Source organism: Oncorhynchus gorbuscha, linkage group LG12 (assembly GCF_021184085.1).
Source record: "Oncorhynchus gorbuscha isolate QuinsamMale2020 ecotype Even-year linkage group LG12, OgorEven_v1.0, whole genome shotgun sequence".
NCBI lineage: Eukaryota > Metazoa > Chordata > Actinopteri > Salmoniformes > Salmonidae > Oncorhynchus > Oncorhynchus gorbuscha.
Genome location: NC_060184.1, coordinates 61,059,216 through 61,079,663, shown reverse-complemented (window position 1 = coordinate 61,079,663; position 20,448 = coordinate 61,059,216). Strand labels below are relative to the sequence as shown.

The 20,448-nt window shown below is 45.0% G+C and overlaps 1 protein-coding gene across 1 annotated transcript in view; it reads left to right on the top strand.

Annotated features, from left to right (window-relative positions):
• The first annotated feature begins 978 nt into the window (after positions 1–978).
• The window catches only part of col11a1a (collagen, type XI, alpha 1a), a 96,751-nt gene continuing 77,281 nt past the window's right edge, over positions 979–20,448 (top strand). Inside the window, 4 exon segments of the mRNA XM_046292518.1 lie at positions 979–1,396; positions 8,613–8,777; positions 10,796–11,009; positions 15,546–15,708. Coding sequence (XP_046148474.1) covers positions 1,282–1,396; positions 8,613–8,777; positions 10,796–11,009; positions 15,546–15,708 — 657 coding nt within the window. The 5' untranslated portion in view covers positions 979–1,281.

Sequence of the window (20,448 nt, the reverse complement as noted above, 5' to 3'; positions counted from 1 at the left end):
CTCTTTCTCCCTCTCTGTCTCTCTGTGTCTCTCCCTCTCTCTCTCTCTCTCTCTCTCTCTCTCTCTCTCTCTCTCTCTCTCTCTCTCTCTCTCTCTCTCTCTCTCTCTCTCTCTCTCTCTCTCTCTCTCTCTCTCTTTCTCTGTCTCTTTCTTTCATTCACTCACTCTCTCTCTTTCTCTCTCTCACTCACTAGCTCTCCCCCCTCTCTGTCTCTCTCCCTCTCTCTCTCCCTTGCTCTCTCGATGTCTCTGTCTCTCTCTTTCTACCTCTCCCTCAGTCAGCTATAATTGACCAGCCCAGTAGGATTTCTGGAACTCTCCTGAAAAGAGAAAAGTCTGATATTTCTGGAGACTATGATTCAGTCTGTCAAGGTTTTACGCGGAGAACAAGAGTGAAAATGAATCAATGATATGCATTGCTCATGCATGAAGTGATGCTTAAATCCACAGAAAATATGTAATAATATAATAAAGTGAGGTGGCAACCAGTGGGTTGCTTGTATCAAATCCTGTGGCAGCCCCCCACACCTCTCCAAAAAAAATGGTATATGTACGTGTATATACATGTGACTTTCTGAGGGGTTGGGTTAATAAAGTGATCTCAATCTTAAAATATGACTTTGTTTGCTCTAATAAACTAATATTGTCTCCGATGTGAACACAACCAACACTAACGGCAGCAGGTGACCAGAGCAGAACAATATTCTATGTGGGACAGGGCAGACAGTCCACAAGACACTGTCCAACACTGAGAATTGCTCACATGCCTAATTCTCTCTCACCCCAATGGCATTCCGTTAATTCCCGGGACATTTCCCGAAAGTCGAAGCCGTTTTTTTTTATCTTACTATTTATTTAAAAAAATATATATACGTGGACGAGCGCTCAGGGAAGAATTCACATCAGCTTTGCAAAACTGATGGGTGGATCCCAATGAGAATTTCTAGCCCCGTGATTTGCTAATCGGGGGCTTTTCCCCTTGTCATTTCGCTGTAACCGTGGGCTTGGTTTGTGGTGCTTGCCCAGCCCTCCTGTCGGTGTGGCTCCTAGGGTATCGAGTGCTCTCTGGGAGTTTTGATTAAAGCCCAAATACCTTCAGTCAGAAGGCTGGGCACTGGAAAAGAAGACCGTACAGGGGCCTGGAGTGGCTGAGAGAAGAGGCTAAACTCTTACTTATGGCTGTTTAGTGTAATTATCCATCACATTTGGGATTGTGGAAGGGAAGTCATTTCAAATCAGTTGAAGTCGCCCAAGTTTTGTTCACTTTTGTGGGCGCCGATCATGGAGATGCAAAGGTGGTCCACAAGGTGGAAAACGAAAAGGTGGATTATGGATTCCACTGTAACCGCATTCATCACTTTAACCCTGGTTCTGCAGGCTACACATGTCAGAGCAGGTAAGAATACTTTTAGGATCCAAAAAAGTGCGTGTAAAAGTACTGGAGAGTAAGGACTGTCATTCAACCGCGGCAGAAAACGTGGGTTTGGTCAGAAAACATGATGGAGAGATCAGGGAAAACAAAAGGGTCGGGTTTTGGCAACTGTATTTTCAATGAGCAACGCAACTAGATGTGAGAAGAAAGGTAGGAAAGGGATTGACCCTATATGATTCAGTCAAACGATCTGTGGATGTATAGCTACCAATTAACTCAAGGCAAGTTACAATTGAACCAAAGTGCCCCTCCTCACAAAGTAAAGCGAATCACATATTTTATCGAGCATTTAAATTCAAAGATATTGACCCAAATATACGTTGCATACTATTGACATTGGTTCCAAATAGATGTAGTTATCACTATGTCGAGTGTTTCAAAGGGTTATGACGATTTTTGTTATTTTACATTAATTTAAATGCATTGCAGCTAATATACCCTCTACCTGTTTTTTCACGGCAGTTTTATGCATGATTAAATAGCTTTTATAGCCACCTTAAAGTTGAAACATTTAACACATATCGCACAATTATTATGCACAATGTTTAATTGGTGCACATGCTTTTCTTTTCAGGTACTTCGCTTAGTTTCGTTGCGAATGAGCCGTTAAATAATTTGTCTAGCACCCCATTTAGAGACAGCTTTAGAGATTTATGCTGAAAAAAAAACCTCGTTAGAATTAGTGGTCCGTTAGGCGTGTGTGGAATTCCGCACGGCTTGAGATTGCAGCCTCGCAGTTTGTTAAATAATTATGCAGCCAGAGGAGAGGTGTCTGTCAATTTGATTCATGGCTCCGGGGCACGGGAAATTTCAAGACCTAAATCCGGGGTAGGCATTCCGAATCTCTCTAAAGCACCCGGTATCATTTAATATAGTCCTTAATCTAGTCTTTAATATAGTCCTTAGTTAGTTATTAATTAATTAGTTATTGTCAATGGTCACATTACTGTTTTATAATACAATAAAACAGTAATGGTCCATTTAGATCCGTTATACAGCGCACATTATAGCCTAGGTATTGAATTCTATTTAATCTGGGCCCAGTTTTTCAATAATTATCTATGTGGATTTCGCCTATCATATAGGATTAAATGCATAGAAATAATGAAAAGAATGAATGAGTCATTGACTTGAATGGGGACCCCCATTCTATTCATTATATTTCTATGCATTTAATCCTACCTGATAGGCGAAATCCAGATTCGTAACTTTTGAAAAACTGGGCCCTGATTTCCATACATTTTACCAGACGCTCTTCGACTTACAGGAGCAATTAGGGTCAAGTGCCTTACTCAAGAGCACATAAACAGATTTTTCACCCAGTAGGCTTGGGGATTCAAACCATCAATCTTTTGGTTACTGGCCCAACCGCTACTCTACCTGCCTCTCTTGTCCCCCTGTAGCCTAGACAATGCATCTATTTCTGAAAGTGTGGTCATTGCAAGCTGGAATCCATTTTTAACAATGAAATGATATTGAATATTGGCATGGATTGATCAGTGACATTGGGGAGTTGTGCAGTGTGGCAGACCCTTGAGACTCATCCACTGGGGAAGGGTGTGTCATGGCTAACTAGACTTTATTTATTCACATTTTTACCTGGCATTATTTCGGGTCATGGTGTATGGTGGCCCAGGAGCGGACTGGCCAACTGGTATTTCAAATACCAGATGGGCTGGTCCATTTGTAGCCCAGTGGGCCGGCTTGTCTAACTTCAGATTTTTGCGCAGAATTATCATTATCTGGCTAATAATGGGAGCCTCGAGGAAAAAAAATGGGCTGTTGTGTTAGAAATGCCTGAGCCGATTTTTGGTCCCAGTCTGCCCCTGTGCTGTCCGTGCCCGTGGACTTTCTGATAGATTCAGAGTGGTCAAGCAGCACATCACTGACTTGACAAAAGGAGGACCCTTTCTCCACACTGCCCTAGTCCGCACTGAAGACCAGCGAGAGACTGGAGGGGCTTGTGCAACTTCGTGGCCAACATTTCCCCCTGAATTTTGCACTTGCATGTTTGGTTTGGGGAGACAAGGCCGCGTTGTCTGAGCTCGGAGCGGTGCGCACTCCCTCCATGGTGGGAATGTTTCCAGTCTAAGTGCTGTGCAGTTATTTGATGATGGTTCTCGTTGCACTTCCCTATTATTTTAGAGGCTTCAAAGGGCCGGCCAATAGTATAGAGGCCAGCAGCATACAGTCCCATAGTGGGGGGTGAGTGAGTCACTGACTCTAGGTCTTCAACATCATAGACCTCTTTATAATTAAACTACTTCTCTAGGATACATGCATCTTTATTTTACTTAGGCTACACACTTTATTGTAGCGTTATGCTATTGTAGATATTTCATTAAGAGGGATTCATCAGACTGACTCTAAACCGTTGATGCCATTTGGTCTTTTTCATTCTTCATTCTTCTTACTTGCATTCTGATGATTGTACTTCTGGGAACAGTCAATGTATTATATTTGTTCACGTATATGCGTCGCCCCCATTCAGTCTTTCAATATTTGCTAATGGCCGTCCAGAGCAGAACAAGGCCTACACAGAACTCGTCATGGTTGAAACCCATATAAGTCGCTATTAACTATTCACTTCCATCAATTTTTCTGTCCTATAGCCTACTGTATATACAGTATGTGTTTTATGTCTTTGTGAGTTTCTCTGCTGGTGTTTATGGAGCATTAGGCTGTTTCTGAAGGGTGCCTTCTCTGAGCTAGCAGTGTACAGACACGTTTTCACAGCCCCTGGGGCATGGGCTCCTCTCTGGTGCATTCCTGCAGACAAACAGAACCCTCAAAACCCACTCTACTCTACTCTACCCTGATCTCTGCCCTCAGAAACACATCTCTCTCTTTCAATTCAATTCAAAAGGCTTTATTCTCTCTCTCTCTCAAGGGTAAGGAAACATGGACAATCAGGTCTAAAGTGAAGGGGACTTTTGTTCTATTTGTTGTAGGTAGTATCAAGCCGACTGTCTCATCCATGACTAGTTTGATTTACATTGGCCTGTTGGGGATATTGATGGGGATTATTTATGTCGTTCATCATGATCACTCCCCCTTTACCTCATGATGGTGATTTTGATTTTACATGATTACATGTTGTTTGGACTGTATAAGACATGCCTTGTAATTAGGCAATATATTTAGACTTTTGGGGGTATTTTTGAAGTAGAAGTCCGCAAGGTGATATTCAGCTTTGATATTTATGCAGTGGAATTAAAAGAGTTAAAGAGAGCAGAACAAACACACACTTTGAAACATGGATCGTTTTCAGTGAATTTTCCTTGGTATGACACACCAGCATAAAGCAGTGTTGTTTGAGCCTGGAGCGTGGAAGTCCAATAGGGGAGAGAATAGGGGTAGAGTGAGAGAGGAGAGGGAGAGAGGAGAGGGAGAGCGAGAGAGTAGGGGTAGAGTGAGAGAGGGAGAGCGAGAGAGGGGAGGGAGAGAGTAGGGGTAGAGTGAGAGAGGGAGAGTGAGAGAGGAGAGGGAGAGCGAGAGAGTAGGGGTAGAGTGAGAGAGGGAGAGTGAGAGAGGAGAGGGAGAGCGAGAGAGTAGGGGTAGAGGGAGAGAGGGAGAGAGAGAGGAGAGGGAGAGCGAGAGAGTAGGGGTAGAGGGAGAGATATTCTGTCTGAATACATTATTTGAGTCTCAGGGAGCAGCAGGTGAAAAGGTATTCTCTTTTTACCAGCCAATTTCACCTCCCAAAAACAACAAAGTCTGGAACATAATATATCCTTCTTACATGCTCCTCATATCTGACTGATGATCTGGCATGTTTTGTGATGAGAAAAGACCCGAAGAGCACATTTTTTGGCCTCTGTTCCCAGAACTATGTTTTAGTCTTTGTAGAACTGCCAGAAACACACTGTTGTCTTGTCTATACATCTGCATGAATATCCATGTGTTAACTTGACAAGTGAGGTAACATAAAAACCTGCAATCCATGTATATTTTATGCTAATGTTGCCTAGCTCTTCTTCCCCCCCAAACTCATCAATTAGCACACCGTAGGTCTCACAGGAGGTTGGTGGCACCTTAATTGGGGAGGACGGGTCGTGGTAATGGCTGGAGCGGAATAGGTGCAGTAGTATCAAATACGTTCCATTCCATTTGCTCCGTTCCAGACATTATTATGGGCTGTCCTCTCCTCAGCAGCCTCCACTGGTAGATATTTTTGAACAGCCAATAACTGAGCAACAGTGGAGGCCCCTGTATGTGGATACTATGAGTTGGCCCTTTTCCCCTTCGGATTATGTAGGGCCCCTTTCCTTCCCGTGCCACCTAGGGATTTGGACTGGGAGATATGTGTCCTTATTTGCACAGCGGCCATGAGCAAACTCACACCAGCACATCAGATGGGTGGTTTTAGAGACTTCACACACTCATTTGGTGTTTTAATGGATTTGGGTGTATTGACGTTTTTTTGGCACCTGGGTGAGGGGGTCGCCCATTGGCCAAATTACCACCCATCTGGAATATATGAGGCCTTGAGACAGTTAGAGCTGACTGAGAGAGAGAGAGAGAGAGGTGCTCTCTTGGAATAAAACTCACTCACAATGAGCTCTTCAGTTCAGTTAGAAAAGCCTTGTAGCTTCCTGGGTACCTTTCACAGTATACAAAATGACCACGTGGTCTTGGAGATGATATCCCTATCACTTTCTCTCTCAGAGTAACATTATATTCTTCTGAGATTCTTTTCAACTTCGTCTATAGTTTTTTGTTCCATTTTGAGTCCATTTTGAGTAGCTAAGTTTGTCTCTGTCTTTCCCCCTGGGTGAGTGATTCATTCAGTCATATATAGGGGCTATAGCCTTGGTGTGATGGAGGGGGAGTCGGGGTATGGTTGGTTCAATGGGCAGGCAGACTGGTCAACACAAAGAAGGTTTCCTTTGGGACACAGAATAATAGATGTGACAGACCTTTGCTTTTGAGAGATTTAAGGGGGTCATGAGTGTGTTCTCAGCCTGGGGAATGTGCTGCTGGTGTGTGTGTGTGTGTGTGTGTGTGTGTGTGTGTGTGTGTGTGTGTGTGTGTGTGTGTGTGTGTGTGTGTGTGTGTGTGTGTGTGTGTGTGTGTGTGTGTGTGTGTGTGTGTGTGTGTGTGTGTGTGTGTGTGTGTGTGTGTGTGTGTGTGTGGTACTCTGCCTCTGCAGACTCTCTCAGACATCGTTTATTTTTCTTGTCTTTTTCAACCCAGGCCTCAAAGCATAGATGAAGGAGAGTGGTTGCTGTTTAATTTAATGCTAGACTTTTTGGAGAAGTCGTTTTTTGGTGATGTATAAAAATAGCTTTCTATTCAGAGACACATGTTTTAATCACAGTAGCTATCTGTCCTATATGAGACAAGAGACCCAGATAGGAACCTCCTATGGGTGGGTGCACTAATCATTTAGCATGGGAATGGGAAAGATACAGGTATGACCTATGGCAGCTTCTCCCTGACACCTGTCAGTCATTCATTAAGCACTGACACTCTCACACCCCGACTAAAAACAAACGGATTAGATTGTCACTAATGGTGATGTTGATGACCCAATGAGATAAATGCAGAAACAGCATCTCATGCTGTGAAATATATAACACGATAACAGTCATAGTGAATATATTAAAGCAGGTCATGCATTTAGTTTGAGGTGGGAAACCAACACATTGTGGACTAGAACAGCTAGTTTTGGCTCAGTACTTACGTATATACTGTATGTACTGTATATATCATCTAGTTAGTACTGAAGACATCCTTTTATGCAATGGAAATTGCTTCATGTTGAAACAGGGACAGGATTCTCCATATGCTCCATTGAGCAGTATGAAGCATGTCATTATAGTTTGCTTGTCCCTTGTGGACCTGGAATGTCTGCCTGCGTGTGTCCAGAGGGAAATATACATTTTTATAAGATCTCCTTGCATAAAGTAGCTAAAGAAACGTATGAATGATCTGATTGGCGCGTGCCAAAGCAAACAGTGGTTTTAGTCCAGCCACAGAAGGCCTAGCTGATGCCTTTAGACAGCAAGGGCTGGTTCTGAACCGTGTAAAAACAGATGAAGGTTCAAGCCCCTTAACAATCCGGTAGTGTATTGCCTGTGTAATGTGTATATTATTCTATAGCACAGTCTGAAACAAGTCTCAGTTTCAATTCCTCACTCATGATTTTGAGTCTAGGCAGATTTTTTTGTTCTCTCTTAGCAGTCTACTGTTTTATATGTTATCCCAACACTCAATGATGAACTCTTGGGAGTAACGCGCTACCTCCCAGTCTCCCAGCCCTATCACGGAGCTGATGTTAACACTGAGAAGGTGTTTTGATAAACAGTATGATCACCACCCCAGCTTTCCCATGGGTCTGTCTCACTGGGGTGTCGGATCAAACACAGGTTCCTTTATGTAAAGAGCATCAGATTGGAGGGTATGAGAAACCCAGAGTGCAGGCTCTGACTGTGACCCTTATCAAAGTATACCTTCATCCACAACGTTGTGTTATAAGCTTGGCCGGCCGTGGGAGCATTGTTTATTATGCTGCTAGTGGTCATTCTGCTTTGGGATGGAGATACTTCCTGTCACATGGTCCCGTACAGTGTTAGCTGGGCATGCAGATCACACAGATGTGTCACAATGGGCTCCTGTTTTTTTTTTTGGGGGGGGGTATAACCCGTGTGTAGCCCACTGGACACACACTGGTTGAATCAATGTTTTTTTTCCCACATAATGTCAAAAAAATTACGCTGAACCAACGTGGACTAAATGTTGAATTGACATCTGTGCCCAGTGGGTGATTTCTTCTATGGTTTATGCTGCATCTGACATATTGTCCAATGCTTCTGTCTATGTTCAATTATTTGATCTATTTCCTCATTAGTTTATCACCAGAAATGGATATTCAGTAGATAGATATGGTGTCTTAATTAAAGAGCGAGCTATTCTGTAGCACTTTATTTGATGAGTCACCTTACACATGGTTCGTTAGATTGAAATGTGCTTTCTATTGAAGGCTATAAGACCACGTTCATGAATGAAACAGTAGTTTGGCATGACGTGACACATGCATTTTATGTAAGTGCAATAGATTATGGTTGCTTGACATTCCTACTGTTGAAACGGAGTGCTGTGCCATCTAGATTCACGTGCCCTCTGAAGTTCTTCTCAGATTATATACCATGTTGCATCTGCTCTCTCTTTCCAACAGCTGAACCGGTGGACGTGCTAAAAGTATTAGATTTTCACAATTCCCCCGAAGGAGTTCGGAAAACATCAGGATTTTGCACAAACCGAAGAGCGTCTAAGCCGGACACAGCCTACAGAGTTGGAAAACTGGCCCAAATCAGTGCTCCCACCAAGCAGTTATTCCCAGGTAAGACGAACCCGTTCCCTCTATCCCCCCTGTCTCTCTCTGTCCTGCCCCACATCCTGGCTGTGCCGAGCGGAGGGAGTGGTGTTTAAATGTGTCTTTTGTTGGTCCTGCCAAGGCTTTTGACAGGGGATGCCATCCCTGATCTGATTATATGACAGTGCTGTATTTCTCCCCCAGAGTGTTTGTAATACACCAACCCCAGAGAGAGAGAGAGAGAAAGAGAATCTGGCTGAGAGAACTAGCTCGGCTAACTACAGCACAATGCACGTTCTTTTGCAGGTCTGAGGCACAGTAGAGTTGGTGTACTGTACTTTGCCTGCTTCTGTTTGGTTAATAAGATTTAGAGACCATTGATCACATTTCTGTGGCTCGACAGGGCTGGAGTGAACCGTTTCAACAGTTGTGACTCATGTAAAGTTGCACGCATTAAGTCAGGGAGTGAAGCTCCTACAAACAGATCAGCAAAAACATACACCACTGAATGGATTAACATGACAAGGGAAGACACATGTTAAGCTTTCAGTCGTGCCTATAGGACAGGGTCGTACGGAATGAAGACTATGGACTCAATGGAAGACGTGTAAAAAGTTATCAACTATTATTATGAGTCTTGATTATACTCCAGAGGTGTTTCAGCTGTTTTATGAGAGACAGTAAGATGCTTTTTTTTTTTTTTTTTTTACACATCTATGACTCATTCGTAGATCTGTTGAGTTGAAGTAACTTTATGTCCTCTTAAAGTTTTGTAGGATATTGTAATGACGTTTTTTTTTCCACTTTGGGAAAACTTATGAAATCGCTAATGGATCATTTTTGTCTAATAAACTACGAAAAAATTGTCAATAAATCTATTTTAATGTGCAGGCATTGGTTGCCTTCCAATTTGGCTCTTCCGAAAGGAAAATGTTACTCTAAAGACCTGGGATTTTTCATATTCATTATCATTGTCCTCCGAAACTTATAGAATTGTGCACAAGCCTGGAAATGTACATGAGTAAAGTAGTAGATAATTAGCTCAAGTCTATTTGGATGCTTGAGGTATTGTAAACCTGGGATAGTCATATTAGAACAAATGAGACCTTACACTAAACAACATAAAAGCAATGTGTATTTATAAGAAACTATACATTTATGTGAGAATGTAAAGGGTAACTGAATCCAAAAGTCTTCACCTCTGATTTCCTTTTTGTCTCAATCAATAAAGATCTTACGACGGTGTCAGTCACATAGTGTGTTCCTGTGTATTTATAGCCTGATCTAACCTGTGTTCTGTCCATTGTGTAGGGGGTGTGTTCCTGTGTATTTATAGCCTGATCTAACCTGCGTTCTGTCCATTGTGTAGGGGGTGTGTTCCTGTGTATTTATAGCCTGATCTAACCTGTGTTCTGTCCATTGTGTAGGGGGTGTGTTCCTGTGTATTTATAGCCTGATCTAACCTGTGTTCTGTCCATTGTGTAGGGGGTGTGTTCCTGTGTATTTATAGCCTGATCTAACCTGTGTTCTGTAGGGGGTGTGTTCCTGTGTATTTATAGCCTGATCTAACCTGTGTTCTGTAGGGGGTGTGTTCCTGTGTATTTATAGCCTGATCTAACCTGTGTTCTGTAGGGGGTGTGTTCCTGTGTATTTATAGCCTGATCTAACCTGTGTTCTGTAGGGGGTGTGTTCCTGTGTATTTATAGCCTGATCTAACCTGTGTTCTGTAGGGGGTGTGTTCCTGTGTATTTATAGCCTGATCTAACCTGTGTTCTGTAGGGGGTGTGTTCCTGTGTATTTATAGCCTGATCTAACCTGCGTTCTGTCCATTGTGTAGGGGGTGTGTTCCTGTGTATTTATAGCCTGATCTAACCTGTGTTCTGTAGGGGGTGTGTTCCTGTGTATTTATAGCCTGATCTAACCTGTGTTCTGTAGGGGGTGTGTTCCTGTGTATTTATAGCCTGATCTAACCTGCGTTCTGTCCATTGTGTAGGGGGTGTGTTCCTGTATCTCTGTATTTCTAACCCAGCCCGTGTGTTCTTTAGGGGGTGTGTTCCCTGAAGACTTCTCCATCCTGACCACCCTCAGGCCCAAGGCCGGCATCCAGTCCTTCCTGCTGTCTGTTTACAGTGAGCAGGGCGTGCAGCAGCTGGGGGTGGAGGTGGGACGCTCACCTGTCTTCCTGTATGAGGACCAGAGTGGCAAGCCCGCCCCTGAGGACTACCCTCTGTTCCGCTCTCTCAACCTGGCCGACGGAAAGTAAGTAAAGCCTGATCTACCACTACTGCTGCTGGTTTGTCTCACAGAGATCAGGGAGAGGGAGGTAGGGGAGGGGAGGGGTGGTAGGGAGGAAGAGAGACCATCGCTGCTCACAGAGACTAGAGGGAAGGGATGAAAACAGAGCTTAGTTAAGCTGGTGCATGTCTCTCCACTCTGACTCTGTCCATACTCAAACCTGGTGCATGTGTCTCCACTCTGACTCTGTCCATACTCAAACCTGGTGCATGTCTCTCCACTCTGACTCTGTCCATACTCAAACCTGGTGCATGTCTCTCCACTCTGACTCTGTCCATACTCAAACCTGGTGCATGTTTCTCCACTCTGACTCTGTCCATACTCAAACCTGGTGCATGTCTCTCCACTCTGACTCTGTCCATACTCAAACCTGGTGCATGTTTCTCCACTCTGACTCTGTCCATACTCAAACCTGGTGCATGTCTCTCCACTCTGACTCTGTCCATACTCAAACCTGGTGCATGTTTCTCCACTCTGACTCTGTCCATACTCAAACCTGGTGCATGTTTCTCCACTCTGACTCTGTCCATACTCAAACCTGGTGCATGTTTCTCCACTCTGACTCTGTCCATACTCAAACCTGGTGCATGTCTCTCCACTCTGACTCTGTCCATACTCAAACCTGGTGCATGCTCAGAGTGCCTTGGCAATCTTTTTGGTGTATGTGATTTGTCTTACTAGTCATCATTGGTTCTATGTTAACACTGCAAGACAAAATATTGTGGTCTTTGAATGCCTTTCAGTCATGCTCAACTTGACGTGGCTAGTACTGCTGGGATGTTTGTTAGGGGGCGTGTAATATATATAAAGCCAAGGTACAGCCACGGCCTGTATGATACTCCTAATCATACTTACTTGCTGCCATGTCCTCTGTATTCACTAAGAAGCAGAAAACTCATCTCACCACAGGTACCCATCACAGGATTAGGTCTGAAATGGTCTGTCCCAGGGGTTAGGGTTAGATCCTGGGCTGCAGCACGGGGGATATGAAGGGTTAGGGGGGTCCTGGGTAGTAACAGAAGTACAAGGGGATACAAGGATCAGAGACAGTGGATTAGTTGGGCGCGGAAGTGACTACCATGGGAACTCTGACCACAGCCATGAGAGGAAAATGGAGGAGAGGTTGGAGGAGGGATGTTATCCTTACATTATTAACCTCCTGGGTTACCTCATCCAATCAGATTCCGTGCAGAGAGTCTCTTAGTTTCCGTCAGTGGATGCCTGATTATCCGCTCGGGGTTTGGAAATCCCGGAATTCTCCCTGAGAGCTGTAGCTTAGTGTACATGAGCCGGTGGCGAAACACGGGAGAACAAACAAACAGAGGAGACGCTGAGAAAACGCTCTGTTTTTTTTATCTTAACAAATAGTTGTATTATGTCTCTCTGTGTTGTTTTCCTAAGCAGCCAAATGTTTTTTTTTTTTTTTACAGAGTAGTTTGTTTTCCTGGGCTTGAAAGAAGCCGTAACCCGGTCAGTGGACATTTGTGGTCTAGATAGATATTAGAATGGGATCTTCCGCTTAAAGTGTAATGTCATCTTTAGATACATCAAAGATCCTTAGTTTCATGTGAGAACATTTTTTTTTTGTTATATTTTTGTAAAATGTTATGTCTAACACCACAGAGTAAGACTAGAGACCATGCTGCCATTCTAACACCACAGAGTAAGAGTAGAGACCATGCTGCCATTCTAACACCACAGAGTAAGACTAGAGACCATGCTGCCATTCTAACACCACAGAGTAAGAGTAGAGACCATGCTGCCATTCTAACACCACAGAGTAAGAGTAGAGACCATGCTGCCATTCTAACACCACAGAGTAAGACTAGAGACCATGCTGCCATTCTAACACCACAGAGTAAGAGTAGAGATCATGCTGCCATTCTAACACCACAGAGTAAGACTAGAGACCATGCTGCCATTCTAACACCACAGAGTAAGAGTAGAGACCATGCTGCCATTCTAACACCACAGAGTAAGACTAGAGACCATGCTGCCATTCTAACACCACAGAGTAAGAGTAGAGACCATGCTGCCATTCTAACACCACAGAGTAAGAGTAGAGACCATGCTGCCATTCTAACACCACAGAGTAAGACTAGAGACCATGCTGCCATTCTAACACCACAGAGTAAGAGTAGAGACCATGCTGCCATTCTAACACCACAGAGTAAGAGTAGAGACCATGCTGCCATTCTAACACCACAGAGTAAGAGTAGAGACCATGCTGCCATTCTAACACCACAGAGTAAGTGTAGAGACCATGTTGCCATTCTAACACCACAGAGTAAGAGGAGAGACCATGCTGCCATTCTAACACCACAGAGTAAGACTAGAGACCATGCTGCCATTCTAACACCACAGAGTAAGAGTAGAGACCATGCTGCCATTCTAACACCACAGAGTAAGAGTAGAGACCATGCTGCCATTCTAACACCACAGAGTAAGAGTAGAGACCATGCTGCCATTCTAACACCACAGAGTAAGAGTAGAGACCATGCTGCCATTCTAACAGAACAGAGTAAGAGTAGAGACTATGCTGCCATTCTAACCCCACAGAGTAAGAGTAGAGACCATGCTGCCATTCTAATACCACAGAGTAAGAGTAGAGACCATGCTGCCATTCTAACACCACAGAGTAAGAGTAGAGACCATGCTGCCATTCTAACACCACAGAGTAAGAGTAGAGACCATGCTGCCATTCTAACACCACAGAGTAAGAGTAGAGACCATGCTGCCATTCTAACACCACAGAGTAAGAGTAGAGACCATGCTGCCATTCTAACACCACAGAGTAAGAGTAGAGACCATGCTGCCATTCTAACAGAACAGAGTAAGAGTAGAGACTATGCTGCCATTCTAACCCCACAGAGTAAGAGTAGAGACCATGCTGCCATTCTAACACCACAGAGTAAGAGTAGAGACCATGCTGCCATTCTAACACCACAGAGTAAGAGTAGAGACCATGCTGCCATTCTAACACCACAGAGTAAGAGTAGAGACCATGCTGCCATTCTAACACCACAGAGTAAGAGTAGAGACCATGCTGCCATTCTAACACCACAGAGTAAGAGTAGAGACCATTCTGCCATTCTAACACCACAGAGTAAGAGTAGAGACCATGCTGCCATTCTAACAGAACAGTGTAACCCCCATTTTGTGGCAGTTCTGCGGGTTGAAGAGCAATGGACTCTGTGCAGGATCTTAGCACTTAAGGACTTGGATGAAGTCCAACACAAGGCCTTTTCCAAATCACTGACTAGGCTGTAACTACTGCTACCTATCTACCCGGCCAGCCCCCTTCAGTTAATGCATTGTTATAGACATATACTGTAAATGTGTACTTAAACAGTGGCAAAATGATAGTATTGCTGTAGTGTCATTCAAAGGAAAGACATTCAAACATTTCCAAGGTATCAGCTGAAGCAACCGTCAGATGAGAAAGTGGATTTCCTTTATAATTGTTGCCAAAATCAAACATGTACATAATGGCTGATTAACTAAGTGCTTGGGTTGCTATCATAATGAGAGGTATACAGTAAAAGAGTTGTCATCCAAAGGCAGACATATTGATCAGTATTGCTGACTGACTGGGTCTTGGAGCGCCTTGCCTTGGCTTTTGGTCAATGGGATCTGATCAGTTACGGCCCTCCTCCTCATCTCCTCCTCCTCCTGCTATCTCCTCCTCTTCCTCATCCTCTTCCTCCTTCAGACAATGTTTTGACTGTGCACCTTCTGCTCCCTCTTGCTCTTTCCTGACACACACTTTCCACAATGTTCAGCACGTCTGTCATGTTGAGTAACCCAGAAGGAGGATTAAGTTTGGAGTTTAATGAGTATAATCCCGTGTTAAACAGGGCCAGAGTGTGGGGGCAAAAATGTGCTCCGCTGCCTGGCCTGGCTGCATGGCCTGGCTTCATGGCCTGGCTGCATGGCCTGGCTGCATGGTCTGGCTGCATGGCCTGGCTGCATGGCCTGGCTGCATGGCCTGGCTGCATGGCCTGGCTGCATGACCTGGCTTCATGGCCTGGCTGCATGGCCTGGCTGCATGGCCTGGCTGCATGGCCTGGCTTCATGGCCTGGCTTCATGGCCTGGCTGCATGGCCTGGCTGCATGGCCTGAGCTGGAATGTAATAGCCCAAGTGCTGCCGGTGGCAAACTGTCCTGAAGGGGGCTTTGGGAGGTGTTGGGCTTACGCGTGACCATCCCAGTTAACCCTTTGTATGTGTCTCAAATGGCACCCTTTTCCCTATATAGTGCACTACTTTAGACTATGGAACCTGGTAAATAGTAGTCCACTACAACATATAGGGAATAGGGTTCCATTTGAGACACAGGCCATGGTCTGTCTGTTTGTGGAGGTTTTTGTTAGCCTGGCTAAACGCTACAAACAACTCCACTGTTTGACTTGGTGAGCTCAACGTTCAGGGTAGGTTTTTGCAGAGGTCTAATCTGAACATCTCTCACCACATATCTTGTTTCTGTTGTTCCCTCTAACAGGTGGCATCGTGTGGCCATCAGTGTGGAGAAGAAGACAGTCACCATCATTGTGGACTGTAAACAGAAGATCACCAAACCCCTCCTCAGGAGTGACCGTGCCTCTATTAACACCAACGGGATCACTGTGTTCGGAACCAGGATCCTTGACGAGGAAGTCTTTCAGGTAAACACATGCTGTTGGATATAAGGCTGTACTGTACACTCTGATTGGTTGATGTAACATGGGCCGTATTCATTACTGCACACCGTAGCATGCCACAACAAAATGTTTTGCAACAAAAAATGTGAGTTTCTTATTAGACAAGTTCAGGTAGTCCCTCCCCATTTCAATCTGCTTTCTTCAATTTGTTTTCTTGTGAATACGACCATGCGGATGTATGTTACAGTGTACACTGGGCCATTATATATTTGAGAGAGATCCAACTGTCTCTGTCCTTATTGACCCAAGCTTTGGAGACAAACAGAATCATATTGTCCATGTATCATATAATCAGTTCATTGTTGTTGATATTTCATCACATTGCAAAATCAGAGAGGAAGATACTCCGCCTGTGTGTGTCTTGATTACTCTTTGAAAGGGTCTTGAAGGAGAGACAAGCATGCAGGAGGCTGCGTGATATACATTAATTATTGCACCAAGGGTGTTCATGTTTTAACTTAAAGAAAAAAGCACGCATTGAAAGTTGAAGGTCTTTTAAACGATCCAACCAACGTAACAATGACTAATGTTTGTAGCCCGTTGATTTAGTATGCAAGAAACATTTCAAACATCATGTTTGATTGTACAGTACATCAAACAACGACAACCATTAACAGATGCTTTAATCCAAAACGATTGACAGTACAAAACGTGTCCATGATCAAACACGGTTGTTTCTTTATGACTTTGGAGGAACGGCGTCTGTACAGACTGCATTGTGCTAATCAGCCACAGCTTTCCTCTGTTATGTGTAGCGAGCTCTCCGCTCTTGCTGCTCTGCTGTGTGAGAAAAGGAGCGCGTGGAGTGCTCGCCTCCTTGACCATGTGTGTGTGTGTGTGCCCCAAATGGCACCCTATTCCGTATGTAGTGCACTACTTTTCACCTGGGCCCTGGTCAAAAGAAGTGCACAATATAGGGAATAGGGTGCCATTTTGGTACACAATGTATTGTTACTCTCCTTTGATGTAACCTGGAGGAACCTGGAGGAATGTGGTGGTAATTAGACCAGTCTGCTCAATGTCTGTCTGCCTTATGTGGGCTCAGGAATACTGTACATTCAACACTGTTAGACACCTTACAAAGGACCAAGCCAAATATTTCTACTAGCAGAAGGAGACATTGGATGTCATTTAGCTTCATGATGATCATAACACAAAGGCCAGTTCCAAATGAACAGCGGTCTGTCTATGGCTTCAGTCATTAGACATACAACTAAATATACAAAAGTACACCCCTTCAAATTAGTGGATTTGTCTACTTCAGCCAGACCCGTTGCTGACAGGTGTATAAAATCGAGTACACAGCCATGCAATGAACATTGGCAGTAGACTGGCCTTACGGAAGAGCTCAGTTACTTTTAACATGGCACCATCATAGGATGCCCCCTTTCCAACAAGTCAGTTCGTCATATTTCTGCTCTGTTAGAGCTGCAACGTAAAAAATTGTCTGTCCTTGGTTGCAACACTCACTACAGAATTACAAACTGCCTCTGAAATCAACTTCAGCACAAGAACTGTTCGTCGGGAGCTTCACACAATGGGATTCCATGGCCGAGCAGCCGCACACAAGCCTAAGATCACCATGCGCAGTGCGAAGCGTTGGCTGGAGTGATGTAAAGCTCGCCACCTCTGGAGCAGTGGAAACACATTCTCTCGAGTGATGAATCACGCTTCACCATTTGGCATTCTGACTGATGAATCTGGGTTTGGTGGAAGCCAGGGGAACGCTACCTGCACCAATGCATAGTGCCAACTGTAAAGTTTGGTGGAGGAGGAATAATGGTCTGGGGCTGTTTTCATGGTTTGGGCTAGGCCCCTTAGTTCCAGTGAAGGGAAATCTTAATGCTACAGTATATAATGGCATTCTAGACGATTCTGTAGTTACAACTTTGTGGCAAAAGTTTGGGGAAGGCCGTTTCCTGTTCCAGTATGACAATGTCCTTGTGCACAAAGCAGGGTCCATACAGAAATGATTTGTAAATATCGGTGTGGAAGAACTTGACTGACCTGCACAGAGTCCTGACCTCAGCTCTATCGAACACCTTTGGAATGAATTGGAACGCCGACTGCAAGCCAGACCTAATCTCCCAACATCAGTGGCCGACCTCGCTAATGCTCTTGTGGCTGAATGGAAGCAAGTCCCCGCAGCAATGTTCCATCCTGTAGTGGAAAGCCTTCCCAGAAGAGTGGAGGCTGTTATAGCATCAAAGGGGGAAACAACTCCAGATTAATACCCTTGATTTTGGAATGTGATGTTCGACGAGCAGGTGTCTACATACTTTTGGTCATGTAGTGTAAGTAGCCCCGTATTAAACCTCTGGTAGGCTACTAGGCTACATTCTCATCGACATTGAAGCGTCTCCTATAGCTTGCAATTAAAGATCTAACCCTAACCCTACTGTTTGACAGAGTGCAACTTCAGGGGAGATGGGTTCACTGAACACACAACACTGGACTGTAGGAATGTTTGGTTGTCTACTGCAGGTGCTTTTCATTTGGAGGGAACTTCAAATGGGCGCTGAAGCTGTGAGGGAAATGTGTTGCTTAGTAAAGCGTAGTAAACTGTTTTTGGTGGTTAAAAGAGGAGTGTTTCATGTTTTAGTTTGTTGTTTTTTTGGCTAGAAAAGAGAAATCTGAGCACTATGTTGAGTTTACGTAACTTTATGTTTCCTGAAAGAACTTCAATTGTGGAAGTTTTAGCGGTATGGCATGACATTGACTCACGCTAGTTAAGGTGATTAGAATGTTTTAGTGTTTCTCTGACTTCATCACGTCTCCCTTTAGTGATGTGTGTGTTATCTCTGTCCGGGTCCCTGCAGTTCAGACAGAGGTGGACGGTATTGGATCAGAGTGAGTTAGGATGTAAATAATGTCTGACAATGGGCTGATTGTCACGTGAGATAAATTAAAACACATGGTGTCTGTGTAGGGGGGGGGGGTAAAGGTCACCCCTGTGGTGTGAATGCAGAGGACAGGGCTGTGTTTGCCTGTGAGAGAGTGTGTTTGTTTATGGGGGGCTGGGTGGTTGGGGATTGACTCCTCATCATTCTCTGGCCCTGCCTAACCCTGGTTGTGGGCTGATCGACTCTGCAGCGGCCTCTAACCATAACCCTAATAACCCTGGCTGTGGGCTGATCGACTCTACTGCTGGCTCTAACCATAACCCTAATAACCCTGGCTGTGGGCTGATCAACTCTGCTGCTGGCTCTAACCCTAACCCTGACTGTGGGCTGACTGCTGCTGCCTCTAACCCTAACCCTGACTGTGGGCTGACTGCTGCTGGCTCTAACCCTAACCCTAAAAACCCTGACTGATGGCTGACTGCTGCTGGCTCTAACACTAACCCTGACTGATGGCTGACTGCTGCTGGCTCTAACACTAACCCTGACTGTGGGCTGACTGCTGCTGGCTCTAACACTAACCCTGACTGATGGCTGACTGCTGCTGGCTCTAACACTAACCCTGACTGTGGGCTGACTGCTGCTGGCTCTAACCCTAACCCTGACTGTGGGCTGACTGCTGCTGGCTCTAACCCTAACCCTGACTGTGGGCTGACTGCTGCTGGCTCTAACCCTAACCCTGACTGATGGCTGACTGCTGCTGGCTCTAACACTAACCCTGACTGTGGGCTGACTGCTGCTGGCTCTAACACTAACCCTGACTGTGGGCTGACTGCTGCTGCCTCTAACCCTAACCCTGACTGTGGGCTGACTGCTGCTGGCTCTAACCCTAACCCTGACTGTGGGCTGACTGCTGCTGGCTCTAACCCTAACCCTGACTGTGGGCTGACTGCTGCTGGCTCTAACCCTAACCCTGACTGTGGGCTGACTGCTGCTGGCTCTAACCCTAACCCTGACTGTGGGCTGACTGCTGCTGGCTCTAACCCTAACTCTGACTATGGGCTGACTGCTGCTGGCTCTAACCCTAACCTAACCCTGACTGTGGGCTGACTGCTGCTGGCTCTAACTCTAACCCTGACTGTGGGCTGACTGCTGCTGGCTCTAACCCTAACTCTGACTGTGGGCTGACTGCTGCTGGCTCTAACCCTAACCCTGACTGTGGGCTGACTGCTGCTGGCTCTAACCCTAACCCTGACTGTGGGCTGACTGCTGCTGGCTCTAACCCTAACCTAACCCTGACTGTGGGCTGACTGCTGCTGGCTCTAACCCTAACCCTGACTGTGGGCTGACTCGGCTGCTGCTACTGGCTCTTGAAAGCCATTTCACATAGTGCCGTGTCATCACCCCGGTGATTTGGTGTGTGGTGCGGTGTGGAGGGAGCCTCAGTGGTCACGTTGTTGCATTGTGTGTTGAAACGTGGCTTGCTGTGTGATTATCGTAGAGTCACCTTGTATATGAACTGTTTTAGGGTGCTGATATTAACTTTGATGGAGTAATAGCAAAGTGTGGTCATAGCACATTTGCTGTTCATTTTACATGTGGTGTGAGTGTATCCTAGTTGCATTGCAGTTCACACTAAGCTATTCCATTTGTTTCATGTTTTCAATAGACCATAACTACAGTATCAGCTTGAAATCTTTCATTCAGCCCAACATGAACAGCATTGAAAGTCCCTCTACCTTTATTTTCCCCTTCAGTTTTGATGAGATGTATTAGCTGGCCCAGAAGCCGGCAGCTGTATGAAATATAGTGGTTCCGATGAGAAGTTGCCCAGTGGAATGGCTCGGGATGAGACCCATAAGAC